The sequence below is a fragment of the Typopeltis vanoorti genome, chromosome 20, assembly GCF_054136105.1.
Source record: "Typopeltis vanoorti isolate ZY-2024b chromosome 20, IOZ_Tvanoo_1.0, whole genome shotgun sequence".
In the NCBI taxonomy this organism is placed as follows: domain Eukaryota; kingdom Metazoa; phylum Arthropoda; class Arachnida; order Uropygi; family Thelyphonidae; genus Typopeltis; species Typopeltis vanoorti.
This window is the reverse complement of record NC_143568.1, coordinates 58,964,381-58,988,223: the sequence shown is the minus strand read 5'-3', so window position 1 is coordinate 58,988,223 and position 23,843 is coordinate 58,964,381. Positions and strand designations below refer to the sequence as shown.

General features: G+C 35.4%; 1 protein-coding gene across 1 annotated transcript in view; it reads left to right on the top strand.

The window, feature by feature from the left end:
• The first annotated feature begins 3,955 nt into the window (after nucleotides 1-3,955).
• LOC150095469 (uncharacterized) overlaps nucleotides 3,956-23,843 on the top strand; it is a 142,556-nt gene continuing 122,668 nt past the window's right edge. Inside the window, exon 1 of the mRNA XM_090410684.1 lies at nucleotides 3,956-4,067. Within this exon, the coding sequence (XP_090266810.1) occupies nucleotides 3,956-4,067 (112 nt within the window). The remainder of the gene's footprint in view (nucleotides 4,068-23,843) is intronic.

Sequence of the window (23,843 nt, the reverse complement as noted above, 5' to 3'; positions counted from 1 at the left end):
ATGAATGAGTTTCTTTCAGAATAAAATTTTCCACGTGAAATTATTGTTATAGCATTTTCCCAACATAACTCAAATTTCACTGGTTTCCATCAATAAAGAAACAAAGAGAAAAATCGCGATAACACAGAGGAAAGGGGGGGGGATGTGATAGTCAGGTACATTAGCTGAGTTCCGGTTATCGTATAGAAAAAGAGCCAAAACATTATAAAGGCGAGTCTTCATGCCAATCGAAGCAAATGCAGGGAAACGACGCCGGGTGTGCACGTCATGAAACGGTATAAATGACACCTGACACTGTGCTCAACTGTTTGTCTTGTTCTATTAGTGTTGTTCTTCAGATGCGAAAGGCAGCGGACTTAAATGAGTTTGACAAAAGCCAACTTGTGATGGCCAGACGACTTGGTCAGAGCATTTACGAGACGGCAAAGCTTGTCGGGTTCTCACAGTCAAGCGTGGTGAGTATCTTCAAAAAGTGGTCTGAGAAGGGAAAAACTACGAAACCGCCGGCAAGGTGTGGGCCGACCACGATTCATCAATGCTCGAAGTGAGCGAAGGCCATCCCGGATGCCTTCGCTCACCTCGAGAATCACCTGTAATTTGTGTAATATTTCAGAACATGCCACCCTGCTGAAATTAGAGCTGCGTAGCCGCAGGCCGCTCCAAGTACTGTGTCCTCGACTAACTACGCTAACCAATGGGCCAACCAGGACGGCTACAGTGAAGGAAGGCCACGAGCTACATCAGCAGTGGGTGTCAAATATCTCTGATTATCTGCTCGCTCAAAAGGAGTGTTATCCAGAATCAGCTACGATCTGACCTCGCGTCAGCTACCAGAACATTGATATCTGCTTTGCTTTCATTGTGCAGAAGGGAAAGTTTCGCGTAAGTTTTCTGTATGTTAGGCAATCGGTATTCTGCGACCTCTTATCCCCACACTACGGGAAAGAACGTTTCAAAAGGGAGAGACACCGCAACACCAATAGGGGACGGTATTGTTTACAGACAAGTTACGATTTACTCTACAAAGCGAAACTAGGCGCTCCTCCGATATGGAGAGAGAGAGAACCAGGGACACTAGGAAAAGTAGATATTGCCCCTCTAAAATCTGTGAATGGGATAATTATGGTAAAGTTAGTGTGATGCTTTAGAGAGGCATCTCTTTGGGTAGACCCACCGACCTATATGTGCTTCCTAGCTGAACCATGAATGCAGCAATTTATAGAAAAAGTTTTCAGTCCCTATGTTCGTCTATATGCGGATGCGGTAGAAGAGACCTTTCTTCTGCAAGACGATCATGCTCGTTCTAATCGAGCGAATCTCGTGAATCAATATCTTCAAGAAGATACTGTCGAACGTATGGGCTAGCCAGCCAAATCACCTAACCCTAATCCTATTGAATATGTCCAGAAAGTTCTAGGAAGACGTTTTGCTGCTCTTAACCCTCTTCTCCAAAATCCTGAGGGACTTAGGAGAGCTTTGCAGTAGCATTAGCGTTGCTAAATGTTTAGTAGCGTTGTTAAATTGAGGCAATTTAACAATCTCACTTTGACCTTTTGTTTTTGACTATTATCTTCATGTACCAATTTGTTATAGAATTAAATTATTTATAATTCGTGTGGATGTTTCTTTCATATCTCATCTCGTACGGCTTTTCATGGAATTGCATAATAATTCAACATACAGTTTTTGAGTTATCGTGATTCTTCTTTGGTCCTTAATTTATGGAAACGGATGTTCATTGAGACATTTACACAGTCGCTTCAGATGTTCATGAATTCCTCAGTGACACTCTTTGAATGTAACAACCTGTTATAGTTTTGCTTTTTCGTTTGTAATGATGACTACAGCATTTATCTTCTGTAGCGATCTAAGCCAAAAATCCAGTCCTCAGAGCCTATAATATTATATATGTTGCCGGGTGAATAGAGCATGTATAGTCATATTATCCTTACCGAACGTTTTTCGATAGCAGCTGTTCTACCATCTCTTTATAATGAAGGCAAAACTGTTTGATATCTTAGACGGTTCCTGGTGAAATGTACGACCTAGCACGTACTTGATTTTTAGATGTCTGTTGCCATGAATGGCAGTATCTAACGCGGCACTGACTTCGAAGTGGCAAAAATTCTCTTTCGACCATACCTTTCGCATCAATGACAAGTTTGAATTGAATCGGTTTATCATCATTCAGCATGAGAAATATTTATTCGTATACATATATAGAAGATGTACATGACGGACATCCGTCATGTACATATGCACCGTGAGGAATTTGAGAGTTTTTCAGATATTACTGAACATCTCTCAAATCGCCTGACTGTGTTGTAGCGAACAGGAAGGAAACCATACTCGATATGTCATAACAGCCACTGCAGTGTCTTTATCTGCTCGAAAAAAAACCCCAGAAAACTCACAAATATTAATCTTTTATTTGTATATTCTGAAATACTCGTAAACAACTATGTGCCAATTTAAAATGTTCGAAAAGAATTTTCGATATAACCTCATATATATGAAACATTTGTTCCAATATCTGAAGAATTGCCTTCCCAAAGTCAGAAACATACGCTTCGGATTATTCAGTGCAAATAATGTTTATATATTAGTTAGAGAAGAGTTGAATTAAAAATAAATAAATTATTATGTTTTGAATGAAGATGATGGGTTTCGCCACGTATGCATTTGGATGGATAATTTCACAATTTACGAAAGCGTATTTCACTGATCTTTCCAATAAATCAGCTCCCTAAGATTTTACTAGTTTAAAATTCAGTTCGAATTTAGATTGAATATAATTCAGATAAAATTTGGAATCGAAATACGATGCTTATGTAGCTTCCGGTATCTCTAAAAACTCTGAAGAAGCTAAAGGAGTCATTCAGAAATTGTCATAACCGTTTATATTCTATAATATTCTCAATGTGATGATTTTTAATATGTCTTTGTATATGGAAGGTAATGGATACTCTGTTTATCCTGAAATGGATTGTAGAGAAGATACTATTACCCAGCGAGGTCACCGGACGATATTGGCACACTTTCGAGACATTAAAGTTAAGCGTAGACACACACTGCTGTAAAATAAGAAAAAAACCAACAATAAGTGCTTATTTTAGGTAAAGGCCACACCCACTTAAAAACTGTGTGTGCAGCCAAAAAGTCTCCGAACCCTACACTTTAATGTACTCGTGACGCCACTGCCGTCACGATTTGATCAACTTTGTAAAGAAAAGAAGAATCCATCTGTTACTTATGTTGTGAATAACATGACCAGCAAAATGTCGTTTTTCATGATATCCAGTAGGCCTATCCCCTTACAACAAAATAATTTCGCAGAATGTGTATACTGTCATGTGAATAATATAGAGAGAGGTGGGGTGCGCTTGGCCGCACGACATCGGGTGATAGAAGGCGAAGCCAACTCTGCAGAAACAAACGCCCGCTCTCAAGCATTACTGTCGTCTCCAACTCATCAGCTGCGGATACTGTTCTATCGACCGGTGTTCTCGGGTGCGCACAGCATCGCTACCCCCTTCCCCCTCACGTGCGCTGGGCACCAACCGATATCATTACGTCACTTCCGGCATGAGAGTGGAGAAAGAGGTCGTTAGAAAGAGCGGAATTCGCGTCACTGTTCTTGAACGTTCCCACTGAGAAGTTGTTCCGCAGCACGGTTTACGATCTCGGAGGATCCGCCACGGTAATGACGATGTTTCGAAGGCATGTGGACCTCGTTACGTAATCAGAGTACTGGATATTCATTGAAATGATGTGTGGGATGGTTCCCTTCTCTATTCCCGCGCCCACGGTTACTGAGAACGCGGTGTATGCCATGTGCCGAACACTACAACGGATATAGGCGGCATTCCTCCTCTTCCTCGGCATGTGTTCCCTTATTTCTGGCTGACATTCAACCGTGTTCATCCTGCCGTTGCCAAAAACAAAATCCTCGACTATGTCTTCCTTTGGAGTGGTTGGGACTCTCGGATTCCTCTCAAGATCTGTGCGTGGATGGAATGGCCAACAGCTGGTTCTGTACGTCACTCTGCTCATAGCGCAAGCAGCTGGTAAGTGAACTGTTCGTTACCGTAGCACACTTCTGGGTGGGCCGGAGGTTAACGGACTCTTGAAATCAGTTGAATCGTCATCAACTTAACACGTTATCATTACTAAATAACAGGAGAAATCAGAGTGATTCCAGTGTGACTGAAGGCCTTTCTTTTAGTGTATTATTCATTGAGTCATTTACAAAATGCTGCGCTTAAGAATCTTAATCTAGTCTGTTCTTCGTTACTTTGTTTCACTGCTATTCTGTAATGATTCTTCCTTCTTTCCGAATCTTCACAAGAGTCTGCTAAATTATGAAACTTGTTTCTGATTTAATTGCATTCAAAAATAAAAAAAGAAAGAAAGAAAAACCAAAAATGAGACGTACTTCAAAACGTTCTCTGCGTTCTATTACTTTAGCGCTCACATTTGGTTTTCTAAATGAGTGAATGCGAAACGTCTAATATGTATTTAATTCCTGCTATTTAACGTACGTCCGTTATTTTGTGACACTACGACTGTTTATTCTCATTAAAATGAGGCACGTGTTTATAAAAAAATGGATATCATACTTCGAAATGTAAATGAAAAACCAGAATATTCTGGACATTGCACAGTATATCATCCCATCAATTAATCGGATACTGAGTTCAGGAATTGGTGATGTTTTGTTAGATGTACGAAATAAAGTGGAATAAAATGATGAGCCTGTCCACTCCATGGAGGGTATAATAATATTAATAAATCAAAATGGAATGGAAAATTGTAGATAAGTACGTCTGTTAAGACTGATGATAATACGTGACTCTGAAATACCGATTAGTAATGTACACGTTCGTTACTCGCTACGTGGAAGTCTGATTCTCCAGATGTTTGTCTGATTTCACAAACATCTGGCGAAGTAGTCAAACGGAGTTTAGTACGATTCCACAAAAATAGACACAAACCCCAGTTTTAAGTAGATTGTATGACTAGCATACCAACTGTCGTCGTACTATTCAGAAGTAAACGGTTTTTTTTTTTTTTTTGGCAAAGATTCCAAATTAAGCCGGTTGAAACCAGGATTTTAGAGCCTCCGTAATTTTGTCGGTATAGACGAAGCCGTTTAGTTAGAAACATCTGGAATAGAATCCCACCTGGGACTCAAAAAAACTTTATAAAGCATTTTCAAGTGAAGGTGAGTTAACCGGTCTCATTCGAATGTGGCAAGGTTTTCTTGCAGAAACGTAGGTTTTTTTTTTCACCATGCAATCAGACAAACCGTCCAGAATAACAATTTATATACAAAGAATACGTATAGGAATAGGGCTAACCACCTTATTCTCATATTCTTCTTCTTCTCAGATTATGGTTTCGAAATTCAAAAGCAATTGGAATGTTGTGGTCACTTCAGTGCCTGTTACAACCACTCATCATGGTGATGATGAAACCAATAATAATAATAATCGTATGATGATACACGACCGTGAGACCCCTTTACGGGGAGATACGGCACCATCTCAGTCCCCCCAAATTTTATCCGGGCTTCGGAACCGGCATAGCTGACGAATCAGACCTATGGCTGGGTCAGTATTCCTGACTGTACTCCGTGTGTTCACTGGGCCGGTTTGCCTGCTTGTGGGATGAAAAACCCTGGATAAATTGGGGGAAAAACCCTGCTGTCCGCGCTCGAACCTACGACACCCTTCCTCAGGCATATGGTTGCATAGGCACTAGGCTAACCGCTCGGACGATGAAACCAAGACTTTTGCATTTGTGAGATCATTACGTACACTGCATACCATACGATGTTTTTCAGGTAAACGAAAATAATTATCCAATGCTGACTAATATTTATCATTTCGCACATTTTCCGCACATTACCTTGATAATTAGTTGATACTAATTATCTTGGCTATGAAGTTTTATTTGACAACGTTCAGCTTTCTTCTTATTGAAGTAGAAACATTCCATTACTTATATTTCACAAACATCTGTCGATTATAAATGCTTATTTCTCTAAAGCCAGTTCAGGAAACGTAACCAATCAAACACTGTTTAGTAGAGCGAAAGTACAAAACTTCGTGAATTCCATATGTGTACTTTTACAGACATGGCAAATATTCTGTCTTCATCTACCAACGTAATATATCGGCAATCATCGATGCAAATGCTTCGTGAATGCGTTCCTTCAATTCATTAGGCTTTCTTGGGAATATTGGAGTTTGTGTGTGTGTGTGTGTGTGTGTGTGTGTGTGTGTGTGTGTGTGTGTGTGTGAGTGAGTGAGTGAGTGAGAGAGAGAGAACATTATGTATCATAATATGTGAGTTATTTAATGAAACCTGCTTGGTACACACAAGGTTCGCGAAAGAGCAATTGAAATATTAGTATTTTTAACTTTACCATTATGTATAAAATACATTATGGAATGATCTCTACCCATACTAATATGTATATCGCATTTCTTGCATATCTTTACTTGCCTTCGGTAATGGTGTATCGTAGGCCCATATCTCCATACTCTCTCTCTCATGTGTTGAATTCCCATTTGCGAAATGCTGAGTTAAACTTCTGGCTGTAATAACAGAGCAGAAAAAAACAGCATCGGCATCGTGAGATATAACAGAATAAATTTCTCTACATGAAGTTGGTGCATTTGTAGGTTAAAGGGCATTTCGTCCTAGCAAAAACATGGATTTCATGCCACGCACTCAAAGTTCCTTCATCGAGGACAGTTTGGCATAGCTATAACAGCTGAATGCGAGATGCTCGTTTGAAGTGCTCCATTTTTGAAAGTAAGGAAACTGCTTACTTGCTGCATTTTGGAATATTTTAGTTCCAATGACTTTGTCATCATATATGCTGATGACAGAGCACCCTGGCGTGAACTCTCGAAAACTAGTATGTTCTTATGATCTATATATCTGAATGTAACGGAGTCCCAGGGAGAGCGATGTGAGATAATATTTTAGATTGAATGTTATCAGAGTAAATAATAACACGTTTGCTTTTGTCGTATTAAGTTTTTCTAAAAGTGATACTTATTTTCTTTCTTAGGATGATGCCTTTAATATGTGCTATTTCGGAATGGAATACTTTTAGGCAATGTAGTGTTCTAAAAATATCATTTAGGGACGTTTATGAAATGTTAATGAAGTTTACCAAAATGTTTACAACCAGACAGTCTTAAGTGATGGGCCGGACATGTCACTTCGAAGTTAGCTATACACCTTTGTATGATTCTCTCAATTGTGTCTATTCGTATTAAGGTTATTGCTTTTATTTTTATTTATTTATTTTTGTTGTTTGAATTTGTCGTCTGAAATTATCAAGCTTTTTTCAGCCTCCGAAAAGAAAAAACAAATCCTGGTACTTCTAAAAACCGTAGATAATCGATCAAAGACAACTGAAATTGATTTTGGCATTCGTTCTCGCGCTTTGGCTAGATTAAAAAAAAACTTTTAGTATATGACGATCTATTCTAGTAATTAATATAAAATGAATTATATTATAAAATAATATATAAAATAATGAAATAATTCTTTTAAGGACAAATAGCGACAAATTCCAGTGAATATTTTTGACAGAATAATGGAATTTTCTCTACTTTTACCACATCTCTTTTGGCTTGTGAAACTCTTTGTGATATTTTCTTATTCTGACAATTAATCGATTATTTTTTAAGACGAATCCCGGTGGGTATCTTAGGTTTCATTATTTCCGCTATCCATTAGGCTATTTATAAGGTCTAGCTTGCCATAAGTAAGCGTTTTTGCCATCAATAAAGTATTAAATTTTAGTGAATTCTCGTTCAACTTTGAGGTTACATAAAATCGGGTAACCTAGAATTAGAAAATGGAAAAATAAAAGGAAACGTTGCTCATTCTGGCGAGGGTATACACTGATCAGTAAGATGACAACAAAAAAAGAGAAACACTTTTATCGAAAAGAAAATTAGTGCAAGAAAGATAGGAAAAAATGCAACTGCTCTAGAAAACAAAACTAAAAAATGAAACGAGTGTAGAAGAACTAAAAACTGAAATTTTTCTTCAGAAGAACTATAAAAATGAAATGGCTTTAGAAGAAGAAGGAGAAGAAGGATTAAAAAAACGGATAGGCGAAAATTATGAAACAAAAGTACGAAAAGTATCAGATCTTATGTCCTGCTATTAGAAAATCTTATATTTTCCAGTTATTGTGAGCATTTATATTCGGGAAGCAACATATCATGTCTTAAAATATGAAAACAATTACTATGATGAAGAATGATGTTCTTTCCTAACAGGAAACCTGAGTCTTAAATATAGTTGATGTCCATATCGTAATAGCCAATATACTGGTATGAAGTGGGCTAAAAATATGAAATAAAAGTTCCTGTTTCTGAAACCAGATGAGTGTCTCAACAATCAATAAATTCTTTTCTTTTTATCTGAAGTTCAAACTTCAGATAAAAAGATAATTCGAATAGACTGAAGATGAATTCCTTTCATAAGTGTTGAATAATTTTAGTGCTGTATGGTACTGTCTTTAAAAACGTATTTCATTGAAAAATGTTAATTTGAATCGTTAATGAGTGTGAACCTTCGTCTGCAAATATACAGAAATAATAATAATGCATTTTCTTGTTCATTGTTTCGGTTGACTTTGATTTTATTTTAGTAATATATTACATAACCTAATTAATGACTCTGGGTGACAGAGTGATGGAGATTGGAAAAGTATAACCTTTCTGTGTGAAAATCAGTAGATACGTTATTTGTATTATTTTGGGTTTACTTTCTTTCACAATACAATATCCAATCTCAAAACTAGGACATAGAAGAAAGGATAGATTCGATTCAGTGACTCCTGAAGTTTCACAATGGAAGAAACACTAAACCAAGTTGATATCAAAAGTCATTGCATTGATATGTTCAGATAAAAAGTTGCATCGAGTAAGTGTACTCAGGAAGGTTCTATAAATATGTAGCGAACAACATCAAAAGAACCAACTTAGAAGATCACCACAGCTAGCATCTCTTTCAGATGGATTACTACTGGGAGTTTCTACGATCAGTAGCATGGTCTAGTCACGATCATAAAGTGCACTGATATAAGGAAAGAAACAGCTAGAAATCCAAGTTTCCAGTAGCACGAAAAGCAAAGAAACATTGCCTTGTATGTACATTTCGAAAGTATGTGTCTGATAAACACTGAAAAACAATCGCCATCTTATAATAGTAGGAAATTAATTTTCAAAAAATACACACACATGAACATACATATACATGCGCTGTTTTAAATGAAAAATATGCCTTCCCGTTTTTTTTTTTTTTATGATTAATAATGTAGTCCAAAAAGTGCAATTCAAATACAGACTAGCTAATCCATTTCAGAAATGCGGGGGAAAAAAAAAAAAAACTTTTTATTCTGTACTGCGCACGCACACACACAACGAGTCAAGAAGATTGATTTCAGTCATTTATAAAAGATGTCATTTTGAGTAAAAAAAAGCCTTCGTATGAGCAGAGGTCCAATGTAGAAGGTTACGCAGTAGTGGTTTTTTATTTATTTTGTTAAAAAGCACTGTAGTTTAAATAAATGAATTAACGCCTATGTGGTAAGTTGCAGATTCAAGAATCTACAACTCCTGTTTACGCAGATTCTCAAATATTCCATTCTCAGGAAAATACACAGCGAGTCGTCAAGTTTCGTACATGAAGCTCTGTCAATCATGAAACAAATTAAATTTTGCTTACTCGCTGCAACCAACTGTTGTAATTTATTGTTGTGTTTCACAACATAGTTCTTGTTTTGAATGATGAATTCTACATGTCATTCAGCTTTGTAATGTCGAACAGGAATTTTATATGTTAATGAATTTTGCGAGGAAAATAGTGTTGTCACAGCCGTTGAATACGAGCGACATTTTCCACGAGAATTCGGAATTTTCCTGAAATCGTAAGAAGGCGGAACATATCCTAGCGTCCGCATTCCATGGAAGAGTGCAGTTGGATAAAATGTGTCCGAACGAGAAAGCATTATTGCGGCGGTGCAGCGGGGTTCTTATGTAAGTATGCGAAGGATTTCCAAAAAGACTTCTCTCGATTCTATGCACCGCGCGTTAAGCACAGCGAACATTAAGATCAATGGCAGGAATTTCGTAATTGGCTCGATGTCAATCACTGCTTACATCGATATGGCTTCTTCTATGATTTTCCTCGATGTGGTGGATGAAAGAAATGGCGCCCCAAAATAAGTGGAAACGACATGCATTTCCAGATCTCACTTTGGATTCTGCAGCCCGTAATAAGGGGCAGCCCTAATACGCAATGCAATATGGTGTACAATGGAAGTGTGTGTGCTTACACCGAGGATGGTGTTTAAGAACCTATTAAAACCTATGGGTTTTTTACTATAAACCTGCTATAAACCTTCAGAATTATAAAAAAATAACTTCATAACGGTTAAGCAGTTTTATCGCTACTATTAAAAACTATTATAAGAAAAACAATGCAATAAAATAAAGTAACTTTTACGATGGATAATTCGTATAGAGCACCCGGAAAAGGATTAGAAATTTCTTCGGATTTTATGCCATCAAAGAACGGATTCTCAAACCAAGGATCGTACCTTTTCTAATCTTATTTCAAATTCCAAATGCAACTTTTTGGGAGCCTCCACATACCTTAAGTGGAATTGAAAATGGGTTTCAGTTAAAAGACCTGGTTTCTAAGACTAGAAAAACTTTAATATGGTTTTAATCTGAAAGGTAGTTTTTCGATCTCTTAAGATGATGGAGGAGTTTCTCTCTCTCTCTCTTTCTATCCCGGAAACTAGTGTGTTTCATTCCAGAGAAGAGACAAATCAGCCAAAGAACACATAATGAAAAGGCGTAATGCACGAGCCTCATAACGCTCATTGCTTCGGATTAATTCCAAAGCAACAACGACCACTCCTTCCTTCAGACGTATGTGGGTATGCTTGCGCGCGTGCGAGCGTATGTGTAGAATTTAAGAAAATGTTTTAGGAAGATATCCATTAGATTCCTCATCCTCAAAGAGTCCCAATATAAATAACAAACAGATCAGGTTTAGGAATATGGAAAAACGGGATCTTCGACATTAAAAATTAACAAAATATTCACAAATTATCCGAAAAAATGTACACAAGAGATTTTTCTGTTTATCCTCCTCGTCTTGAAAATATATCCGCAGTTTTGGTGATTACGATACTCTAAAGCCATCTAATACCATTCATCGCCATCTACTCTCATTTCTTTCAAACATTGTTAATTTGCTGTCATTAAATTTGAGTAAAAATGCAATCATTTCTTCATTGCATTCTCGAAGGATCACATGTATTTTCCTTCTCGCTTATCCTTTAGGGATAAGCGAGAGGATGATTCCTACCATTTTTATATAATTCTTTTGTGATGTCATATTTGATTTTGTATGAAATTAATGTAAGTGCTAATGCCATAATTAGAGAGGCCTTGTGTATTCTATCCACCATTTGGTCTATAGATTATTTCTTCCACCTAGAAAGACATCTGTGCAAAATGAAAATCAGCTGTAAACTATGTCATCAATACTTATAATACGGTCTAGTCTTATACAGAGTCTTCTTATGAACCCCGTTATATAAACATTGCCCTTTTTTACGATTGTCAAAATGGCGAAGCAACCACGTTAATATAGAGTACGTTAATACGTTCCTGAACTATTTTACTATCAAATATCTCTAAAGGTGCTTTGAATAAGGTAGTAACTTTTAAAAATATATATAAAAAGATGTATTTGTCTTTCCTTCCAGTGTGTCATGGGTATTATTAAATTTATTTTATTATTTTATTTATATTTTGGATCTTTCAAATGATTTAATTGTAGTCGACAACATTGAAAACTGTGTTTTATTATATTATTAATAATTATATTTATATTAATGTTTCTTTATGTTCTGTAGAGCTTTATTCTTTTTTAAGAAAAAACGCATTTCTAGCCTTTCCACTTGAAGATTAACCTTCGACTGCCCTTTCACATTCAATGGCAGTGAATTGTCTTAACTATGAAGCATTAAAAATCGTTTTTTAATGCTTCATACAATGCTGTCCTTTCGTGTTTTTTTTTGTTAATTTCGCCTTTAATTTCTACCTATTATGAAATGTCCCTTTCCATAAAGCGTTAATAATAATTGCATTAATTATAGTATTTACAAGTTAATGTTCTTATCGTGATACTTATCCATTTGCATGACATCACAAAGGCATGCAAATCTCATTCAATATATCAAGGGATTCTTTGTCCCAACAGGCTAATAAGAATGAGAAAAATTTTATTATCTTACAAATCACTCCTAAATATTAATTGTATTCTTATAAAGAAATATTAGGTAATTAAAAAAAATTAAATACAAAGAACGAATAGAGTAACCACACAAGCCGTTTACAAAGTAGGAGTAATTAAGAAGTGTGTGTGTTTATTGAGTTTTTCCTGCATTTTTGGTAAAAAAAGCTTGTCGTTCCTTATTTCGAAGAAAACAATCCTGCTCATAGAAGATTCGATATACAGTTTACAGACTTACTATTACACATTTAAGATATTCATATGAGGTGATTTAACCAATCTCATACGGAGGTAGCATTGGTTTCTCTTTTCTGAAATTTGGGTTTTCATTTGGGTTTTCGACAAGAAGGATGGAGAAACATGACACAATCCATTGAACTCGTGTCTTTAGCCACTTCGGCAGTATACGACAACTTCTTTCACAACATGGCGTCATGTTGTGAAAGAAGTTGTCGAGAAAGAAATTAATGAAAAAAATCGTTATTAGTGTTGATTTTAAACAAGCACAATGCTTACTGGAGACTACAATTTTAAACTGGAGTTGCCAAGAGGCGTCGCGTGACAAGTATATCGTGATAAAAGGGTTCAGATTTTCTTACGTTAACATTAAGTATCGTTTTGCATAATGCTTCATGCCAAAACTAACTTTTGAAGAAAAATGCTATTACATATGTTGATAGCATAGCAACGTTTGCGTTTTCTCCCCATAAATTGAAGTGCTGCCTCCGTAGCGTGATCTATAAGATGGCACAACATTTTGTGGATGTGAATCACATTCACGAAAGGTTACAAGCACAACATTAGTGGACTAGGGTTATATAATTCAAAAACCTGTTATAGAGACAAAAATGGAACACTTTTTTCCAGTGCGGTCCTCCAATTAATTAGCTAGTACTCTCACACAAGTTAACAAAATTTATCATTGTAGGAATTGCAAAGTGGATAAATTTAATGGTCATTAATAAATTTATAAAGGAGTGATAAGTTTTCCAAATGACATACACATTTGTACATTTCATTCACGTGAGTAATCTATCAATGGCTCAATTTCATGACAAACCAAAACACTAAAGATGCAGTTGCTCTCATATACTCGGTGTTTATTTCTCTCTCTCTCTCTGTGTGTGTGTGTGTGTGTGTGTGTGTGTGTGTGTGTTTTAATGCTTTCAGACCTTTAAAGAAAAGGAAGAACGTATGATTTATAGCTGGCGTGTCATAAACGGCATTCCAGATGTCCTTGGATGTTTATCCACGATAACCGTATTGTGTTTCACTCACGACATGCGAAGAGTGGCTAATATCGCTAAGCCACGCAATACGAAAGCTTCCAGAGCGTGTGTAGTTTCTCCCTTACGAATAGGTCGCTCGCAAAGATTACCAATAACGACATACCACCGTACATGAATGCGGAGAACATAAGAAATATTTCTAATTTGCTATCACGACAGTGGTTACTTCTATTACAAGAGCCGAGACCTTCTTACAATAAGTGAAATAGTTTAAATTTAATAGGATACTTTTTGTAATTCCTTTATTTCTATGTATGAGATTTCTTTTTGGTAATTTGAACAAAGTTAAATTTATTCCATTCCTTGCAAAACAAAACAAAAACAAAACATATTCACCTTAAAAAAAGTTACGACCCTTGGACTTTATACAGCTTCTTTCACATTTAAAGCATCAGTTAGCATTTTGATAAAACATAAAGGATAAAGGAAATGCATATAAGAAGATGTTCTTCCTCTTTTGAGTGGAAGGAGACGTTTATCTTCTAATAACTCTCAGAATATCGAATATTATATGCCATATAGAGAATATTCGAGGAAAACAAAGTGGAAGATAAACTTGGTGAATGATTGTTATTGGTTCTGTTATTGTTCCTTTAGTCAATGACATCTCTGAAACCCTTCAAATGATGTTCGGTGAATGGATAAACGCAGAAAACCCCATGAATTCAATATAGAACATTGCTGTATTGAATTCATGGGGTTTTCTGCGAGCTTCAATTTTCGGGCAAACATCCTGCCTTGAACGCTTAAAGACACTTAAGGAATACTGTTAGTTGCAGTACTGCGTTTACTTTCACATCTTCAATTTCGCAAATAGTTAATAGAACCTATTCACCACAGAATCGACCGTAATTCATACTGTATAATACTTATGACTATAACTTCCCAGCGATATTCTAAACATCACTTGCCTATGAGGTATTAAACTGCGCTAAAAGTATTAATTTATTGTAAAAAGATAAAATAAAGACAAATCAAAAAATAAAATAAAGTAAAAAACGGAAATGGTACTCAGTATAATGATATCTTGGTTAATTGGTCAGTGATCTATAGTATGTTCATGATGATTCTGATCGTCATCAATAGCGGGGAGGATGTTCTTATTTGGCATGCTGTTCTGTAGAATGCAGTGGTTAATGCGCGGGACTTTGAGTATTTTTATTTAATATTTCATTTTGATTATTATCTGGGATTTAAAGTGAAGCATTTCAACCATATGATTATGATTAAAAGAAGATGGATAACATCAGTAAAGCAATGTCGAACTTTTCAAGGAGCGGATATAGACTCAGACCATAGTTTAGTGATTGTAAACATCAAGTTGAAATTAAAAAAGAAATATAAACCCCAACATCAGAATAAAAGACATACAGCACGAATAAGTGAAGCAGAAATAGGAAGAAGGTACAGAACAGTGTTAGAAGAAAAGCTTAAAAGTGTGGAGAAAGAAAAAAACTCGAATTTAAGAGTGAAACGAGTAATGAAGGCGATAGAAGATGCAGTTGAAGAAACAGTACCAGAAGAATAGAAGATCAAGAAGAAATGGATGAGACAAGAAACACTGAAGTTAGTACAGGAGAAAAGAATGTTGAAGATAAGAAGGGATACATCAGAACAAATAGAAGAGCAATATAGAAGAAAGTGTAATGAGGTGAAAAAAGCAGTCAGAATGGATAAGATGAAATGGTTAGAAGCCCAATGCAACACTGTAGAACAGTATTATGGAGGGCATAAAACAAGGGAGGTATACAAAATGATCACAATCATTAATAGAAAGTGGCAACCAAAACAGACCACAATTAAAGATGAAAAAGGCAAGTTTTTGATGAATAAAGAAAAAATTGTACAGCCGTGGACAAGATAATGTAGTGAGTTATATGAAGAAAAACTAGATTCAGATAGCATTGGGAAACTGACTGAAGAATTGAAGCAGATATCACCACCAGGTAATGAGCATGATATGGACATTTTAAGAGGAGAGGTAGAAAAAGCAATAGGACGGCTAAAACACAACAAGAGTCCTGGTAACGATAACATTACTGGAGAAATTATTAAATATGGAGGTGAAAGTATGGTTACAGAAATGCACCAACTATGTAATATGGATGGAAAGAAGGGAAAATGCCAGAGGAGTGGGTGAAATCGATATTAGTAACATTATACAAGAAAGGAAATAAGCTAGAATGTAAACATTATCGAACAATTGCCTTGATAAGTCACCTTGGTAAAGTGATGATGATGATGATCATATTAACAGAAAGATTGAGAACACAATTGGAAGTATACCTTGCAGACGAGCAAGCAAGATTTAGGAAGGATAGAACTATAATTCAACAGATTTTGACAATGAGGTTAATAGCAGAGAAAGCTAGGAGAAAAAGCAAAAACATATATACTTGCTTTGTTGATTTTCAGAAAGCATTTAACAGTATTGATCAGAAAGTGACATTAGCAGTTCTGGAATCCTATGGAATTGATAAAAAATGAATAGCTATATTAAAAGATGTTTATCATAATGCAGTTGCAGCAGCAGCAGTTAGAATAGGTGATGATTTGGGGAAATGGTTTAAAACAAGCAGAGGTACTAGATAGCGCGACCCAATATCACCAAGCATTTTCATCACACATTTAGAAAGAGAAATGGACAAATTGAAGGAAGATGCCAAAGGAATATCTGTACACGGAATGAGAATTAACAATCTGAGATTTGCAGATGACATTGTTATTATTGAAGAAGACGAAAGAGAACTACGAAAAACACTGAAACTGTTAAATGAGGAAGGGAAGAGATATATACTTGTTATGAACCTGGAAAAAGCAAACACAATGGCATTTGTTGAGAAGAACATGAAACAAAAGATACAAGTGGATGGAACTGATATAGAAAATGTAGAACAATTCACATATTTGGTAAGTAAACTGACATATGACTTGGACTGTAAAAAAAGAAATAAAGATCAGGATTGCAAAGGGAAGAACAAATTTGAAGGCCATGGATAACATCTGGAAAAGTAAAGTGATCAGTCTGCAAACAAAACTAAAACAAAACTTTAAACGTGGGTAATAAATAAGAAATCAAGAAAAAGAATTTTGGCATTTAAAAGAACTTGTTACAGGAACATTCTAAGAATAGGATGGGTACAGAAAATCCCAGTGAAGAGCTCTATCAGAAGATAGAACCAAAACAGAATCTAATACAGAAGATTATAAAATGGAAGCTGCAATTATTTGGACACATCTGTAGAATGAGTGAGGACCGGAAGATAAAGACATTTATGTGTGGTATTTTGGATGGTTTAAACAGCAGAGGTAGACGATACAGAGAATGGATAGACGATATAAAAGACTGGTGTGGACTAGGTGTACAAAAACTGCGACACTGTGCACTGGACAAAGAAAGGTGGAAGAAGATAGTGAAACAGCCATCAGACATCAACGGGCAGTGAGCCCATGGTTCGTGATGATGATGATTTTAACCATGAGCTGAGAGAATGGGGAAATGCTACAGCATACGCCCAGCAAGATAGTGAAGGAATATCAATTGAGTATATTCAAGTAAAGAAAAAAAACAGTGCGGTTAAGACTTCGTTCTTAAAAAACGAGTAAGATATTTTTATAATAAATATTCAAATTGGATGTTTTTTGTCATGCAAAAGATTTATTTATTTTAAATATATCTGCATATTTAATTGTAAATCCCCTTTGCAGTGAGCCAGTCTAGAGGAGATGAGAAACCAAACTTTACTATCTAAAATTTTACTGTCAAGTCCCCTGATACATACTCGTGTACAAGGTTTTCAATCTTGCACGAGCAGGAGTGCTTTGAAAATGTATTCAGAAGACCTGTGTTTACTCTCCTCATTCCTTACACAAGAATATTCACCTTGAAAAACGTTACGACCCTTGGACTTTTTACAGCTTCTTTCACATTGAAAGCATCAGTTAGCATTTTGATAAAACATCATAAAGGATAAAGGAAATGCATATAAGAAGATGTTCTTCCTCTCTCTTTTGAGTGAAAGGAGACGTTTATCTTCTAATAACTCTCAGAATATCGAATATTATATGCCATATAGAGAATATTCGAGGAAAACAAAGTGGAAGATAAACTTGGTGAATGATTGTTATTGGGTTCTTTTATTGTTCCTTTAGTCATTCAGATCTCTGAAACGTCTTCAAATGATGTTCGGAGAATGGATAAACGCGGTGTATGCCAGAACATTGCTGTGTTGAATTCATGGGTCAGTTTTCTGTGAGCTTCAATTTTCGGGTTGTTTTCTACAAACATCCCGCCTTGAACGCTTAAAGACACTTAAGAAATACCGTTAATTGCAGTACTGCGTTTACTTTCACATCTTCAATTTCCCAAATTTAAAAGCTTATGCACAACCAAGCTCTAAGACTGAGTTTACATGAAAACATGGCACACTGTAATGGACATTCATGTTATTCAGGTCAAAAGGAAATAAAAAAATATACGTACGTTATATGATTAATAGTAGCAGGAACTCTATATCATCCCGAATTAAAACTCATGTAAAGCTGGATTATATTGCTTCTCCTGAAAGTGTCATATGTTAAACTAAAAAACAAAGAAAGATGAAGTATCTTATTCATAATTGGGAGTGAGTATGAAGATTGCCAACTTATTTCATAATTCAGCACGATATGAGATTTCAAACATATATTTATTTGCCCTTCTTATCAGATATATCTTTAGTCATGTTTCAATCTGTATTTCACAAATTTATGTATTTTAAATAGGTATTTAAACGTTTTTAAGCTGTAATGAAAATTACTTCGGACCCTCACCGAGAAACTGTTTTAAAAATTAGTTTCTCAGCGAAAGATGAAAACTAAGTCGTGTTATCGCCATCTTTCGGGGACGATTCGAAAATCACTTGAAGAGTTCGAAGGAACGAGAAGATATTTTCTAAGCTACTAATTAATAGAATACTTAGAAGACTCGAGTTTATTTCGTAAAAATTTTCATTATCTCTAAAACTGAGTGTAGTTAAAGTATGTAATCTCCAGTTCTCATGTGGTTGCGACTTAGTAAAACATTCTTAAGATTAATTTTAGTGAACATAAAGTGCATTTGTGTCCTGATTTAAAGTAATGACTTTAAATGATCATTTTTACGTTTTCCAAATGAAGGTGTTTGTCTACAATATGACGTTAACCAGGATATAAATAAGAAAATCCACATATTAGTAGATAAAAAAGTAGAAAACTAACTGATATCATCGTTTGTTTTCGAACTCCCGTTGAATTTTTAAATAAACATAAAAATAAACAAAAACACACATTTATTTATTTATTAAAGAATCTTTCCGCTATATCGACCTACGGAATGTCCAAGAAATGTTTCTGAGGGCTACAAAGCTCATTACTTTTGATAGGTCACTAACCCTAAGAATGAAAAAATCCGTTATATTCATTACGCGAAAAGAGAATGTTATTGCGTGAGCACATTTATACGGAAAAAAAACGTGATCAAATGAATGTGAACGGAAGAAAAGAACTGATGTTATTCTAGTCTTTTAAAAATTACAGCCATTTAAATCGTTTTATCTTGTTCGTTTTGAAATGTGTGTGACTCATCCCGCCAGAGATGAGACACTTCACACTTTGGTGGGTTTTTTTTGTTGTTGTTTTTAAATATTTTTTTTTATAAAATCTTTCTTTACAAAAATGTATTTTGAAAAAAAAAATGCAAACGTATTTTTTCATAGTCGTTCATCCTTAGCTTGATTGACAAAGAGCCGATGTCATTTTTTTTAATTGTATTCGTATTATTAAGAAACAAAAAGCCACACTCATCTCATTCACACCACACAAACTTAATTATTTTTTAAATTCTTATTTATAAAACAGAAAAACAGTAAACAAAAAGATTTAAAATAAATCTGTAATATTGAAAAATTGAAAAGACCGAGAACTACTCGCAAAGTTGATTTTGAAAATCTTAAGAGACTTAAATCGGAAATAAATATGAGTAAATACTCGTTAATTTAACTCAGTGATACTTTTTACCAAATAATTAGTTCTGCTTGGTTGATTACGTTCCAAAATTTTCATTCGTTACATTAATATAATTCCACTATACTTAATTTAGTGGAATTTATGCTGTCGTTCGCTTCTTATCAATTCATAATAAGCACCCGCTGCCAATAGATTAAGCGAAATCAAAATTAGCAAAGTTTACTCTCGAAAGCAAAAACATCCAGATGTGCTCTTTTGTGAACGTAAAACTAATTGAATCTCTTTACTAGGAATTAAGCACAGATGTCCTCACTAAAGCTTTCCAGTGTAAAATTTTGCTAAATGTGTTACTCCACTATTAAGAATGATAAGAATTAACCGATTTTTTAAAAATGTCTCTACGGTAAGTTTTTAAAAATATCTCTAAGGTAAGCTTATGTTGATATAAGTACATTAGAACATCACTTTATGTCAGAGAAACTTAAACCGCTTAAGCCTGAAGAGCATATGTATCTACCTTTGGCTTGGTCACACTTCCGCCTTTGTAGGCATGCATCCCACTAGTCGATCATTCTTCCTTCAGCATGGCTACCAGTTCGTGTATTATTGGACTCTGATCTGGCCCACAATCGATTTTCTAGTTCATTCTCTTGGGCTGACATCGGATTTTTTTCGTATTATTTTTCTGAAGCCTTGTGGAAATAACAGATGCATCATGATGTGATCTTTGCTGTGTAGAATGAGACCTGCTCCTTAAAATGACCAAAATGTAGGAAGCATTGGTTAACCACAAGTGTGTTGCATAACGGTCGGCATTCATTCTTTCTGCTGCTACAACCAAATATCCAAGTCCAAGACCAATACACTTCGGCCATCAACCTTATAGTCGCGACGTTGTTCTCGGGTATAAAGAATTTCTCAGACTTGCTCTAAATCCCCGAATGGAAGAGGATGTGGTGCGATGTTTTACTCTATATCATTATGGACTGAATACTCCAGCTACTCGTGTGTGTTATTTTAAAATAAATGTAGTCATTTGATTGCATTGTTAATGTTTTTGCATATGTTCAGCTGCCCTTCTGAAATCAAGACTGTTCATTTCTTACCCCAGTGTTCTAATTCTAACCTGAACTCCTGTAAATAATTTGAACTTTAAATTATTTGCATAACCTGGATAAGAATTTTTCGATATGGATAGATGGAATGTCAGCTCGTTTGCTAAAAGAATGTTCACCCGAATTGGCTATGACTTTCACATGTTTGTATAACTTGAGTCTCAGCTCAGGAATGATACCAATACCACAGGAATGGAAGGCATGTATAATAGTTCCATTGTACTATCTATCGGTAGTTAGACACACCAATGTCTAACTACCGATCTGTCAGTATCTCTTGTGTGGTAGTAAAGATTTTAGAGAAATTGGTAAGAAGTGGCATCCAGAAATGGGTAGACAAACGTGCTATAATCTGCAAAGGGCATCACGGATTTACTAAAGGAAGGTTATGTTGTAGCAATTTGATCATATTTTATAACAATCCTAAGGCCGAGTTGGATAAAGGAAATGGGTAGACTATGATAATGTTGAATTTTGCTAAGCCATTTCATAGGATACCGTATGAAATAAACAAAAACTTGGATTAGTGGATAGTTGACAGACATACCAAAAAGTGGTATACGGTAGGTGTGAATGTGTCAGATTTAAGGTGACAGTGGTGTACCTCTGGATTCAGTCATTTGGCCAGTGTTGTTCAATCATTAACATTAGGAAAGGTATAACAGGTGATGTGCAATTTTTTGCCTTTGCCTGTGATGTGAAGATAGGCAGGGCAATCAGGGATGCTACTGATATACAGCAATTGCAAAATGATTTGAATAGACTGGAAATTTTGGCAATGAAAATGGCTATCAGTTTAATGTTATCAAATGTAAAGTTATGCACTTTGGTATGATGAGATTTCCAGCTTCATATTACATTAGCGGGAGTTACTCTCAAAGAAATTGATGAAGCTATTGGTGTAATGCTGGATAGATATCTGAAGTTTAAAAGTCACATAGCAAAAATTGCAAACAAAACTCAGATGATAATTGCGATGTTGAAGCGTACCTTGGCATGCAAGAACAAGGACGTCATTTTGCCTCTTTATAAAGACTTGATAATACTGTACCTCGATTATTGTGCACAGATTTCGTCTGCCGGGTTCCAAGGGGGATAAAGAATCTGTGGAAGGATGCAAAGAAGGGTTACAAAGATTATATCCGGATTATGGGATTTAGATTATGATGCGAGTATATGGATTACAGAGTCTAGTTAACAGGAGAAAGAGGGGAGATATGATAGAGGTCTGTAAACCTTTGAATGGGTGTTATAAAGATATCAACTGATGAAATTTTTCGTTGCATGGAAGGTGGGGAGAGAACACGGGGGCATCCGTGGAGGTCAAGTTTGTTCACAGTCAAGAAAGGGATAAGAGCTGAATTTTTCTCCCAGAGAGCAGTGAGTGAGTGGAATAATTTGCTCTTAAGGGTAGTGAGTGCATCGAGTGGGAATGAATTTAAGGGAAGTTATGATAGCTAGTTTGGGCGATTTATAATCGCTCTCTCTCTCTCTCTTTCTCTTATAACCTTCCTTGACTCCATGGTGGTCTCAGATAATAATAATCTTTATTTTGAGAGCTTAGTGTCATTCGGATAATTTTAATGAATATTTTCATCTACGAAAAAAAATTTTTATGTCAGGTTTCGAAGTCGCAAAGAGTTTAAGAAATACTGTTGCGAAGACCAAATATGAAACTTATTTTCAAGCCACTTCAGGCCTCCAATATGTAGGGTGGTGGGTTGATTTCACACCGTTGTCTGCCAGTTGCATCTTCCAGGTAATTCTAACTAAGCCAAATCAAATCAGATTTCAAGCAGTAAAAAATGTGAAACATGAGAAATTTACAAAACTGAGAGATTTGTTTTCAGTCGTATCTAATGCATTATACGATTACGATCATAACTAGATTTCCAAAATCAATGATTTGTGTATATTATAGTTTTCTTTTATTGCAAAACGTAAACAAGAGTGGCAGGAAAACTGAAAGACCTGCAGACATCATTAAAAATACTTTAATAATCTAATATGTCTTTCTGTACTATTAGAGACCGTTTCTTGAATATTACTTCGGCTCTGCTTTCAATTTTAATAGCTATAACAATAAGTTAGTTATCTACAATAATAACGCAACGTTATATGATGATGTTTAATTAATATTCTTAATATAATACATTAAATATAATGGATTTCGCTGATAGATTTAACTGGATTGATTATAGCAAACGCGTTGCAATATACGTGAAGAAATAATTGCTATAATTATTTCTATAATTCTATTAAATCCAACGTATACTGCTGACATTCCGTGCTGGAATTCGGTGCGCAAATGAAGGTGACGAATATTCGTTTGAGTCGTTTTTTTTTTTAACCAAATGAGCCAATCTAACTCAAACGGTGGTACCGACTGCAATCTGAAGACCCCAGACTTCAGTTTGCTTCCTTAAAATAGACAAACAAGACTGACACAGGAGAATCAGTTAAGATTTTGGTTATACTGGCTAATCCGACTGACGAATGCAACTTACTTTTCCATTCTTTTCTTTCATGTTATTGTTTTTTCTGTAAGGATTTTCTCACTTCTTTCCATAGTTTTTTTAATGCCCAAATTTTTAAAAAAAAAAACGTTATTATATTGCACGATCCAAAAAACACACCCTTCAAAATCCTAGGTTCATTAGAAAGACAGCTAGACGAATTCCTTTCAATTCAATGATAGTACATTGGCATCAAAGAAGGCTTCCATGATCGATGCAATGTGCATGAAATATAAATACTTTGTTATTAAACAATGGATTAGATTTTTAAAATATTTTAAAAGCGAATACATTAACGCATTTATAATTTAGAAGGTTAAAGGATTATATGACTCGAATGTTATTAGATAATATTAACGTGAATATTCTACTCAGTAATCCCAAATACAAAAAAAGAAGAAAAAACACTCTGGTACTATAATGGGTGTAAAGGTTTGGCAGCATTTTAAAAGTTCTGTTTTTTAAGTTAGTTTTATTAGTGTTATTGTTGTTGCTGATATCAACATGCCACAATGATTACTGCTTTTTAACCAACTATGTGAAATTGGTAGCACAGTACTCATACGGTTTTTGATCTGCCTGAACAG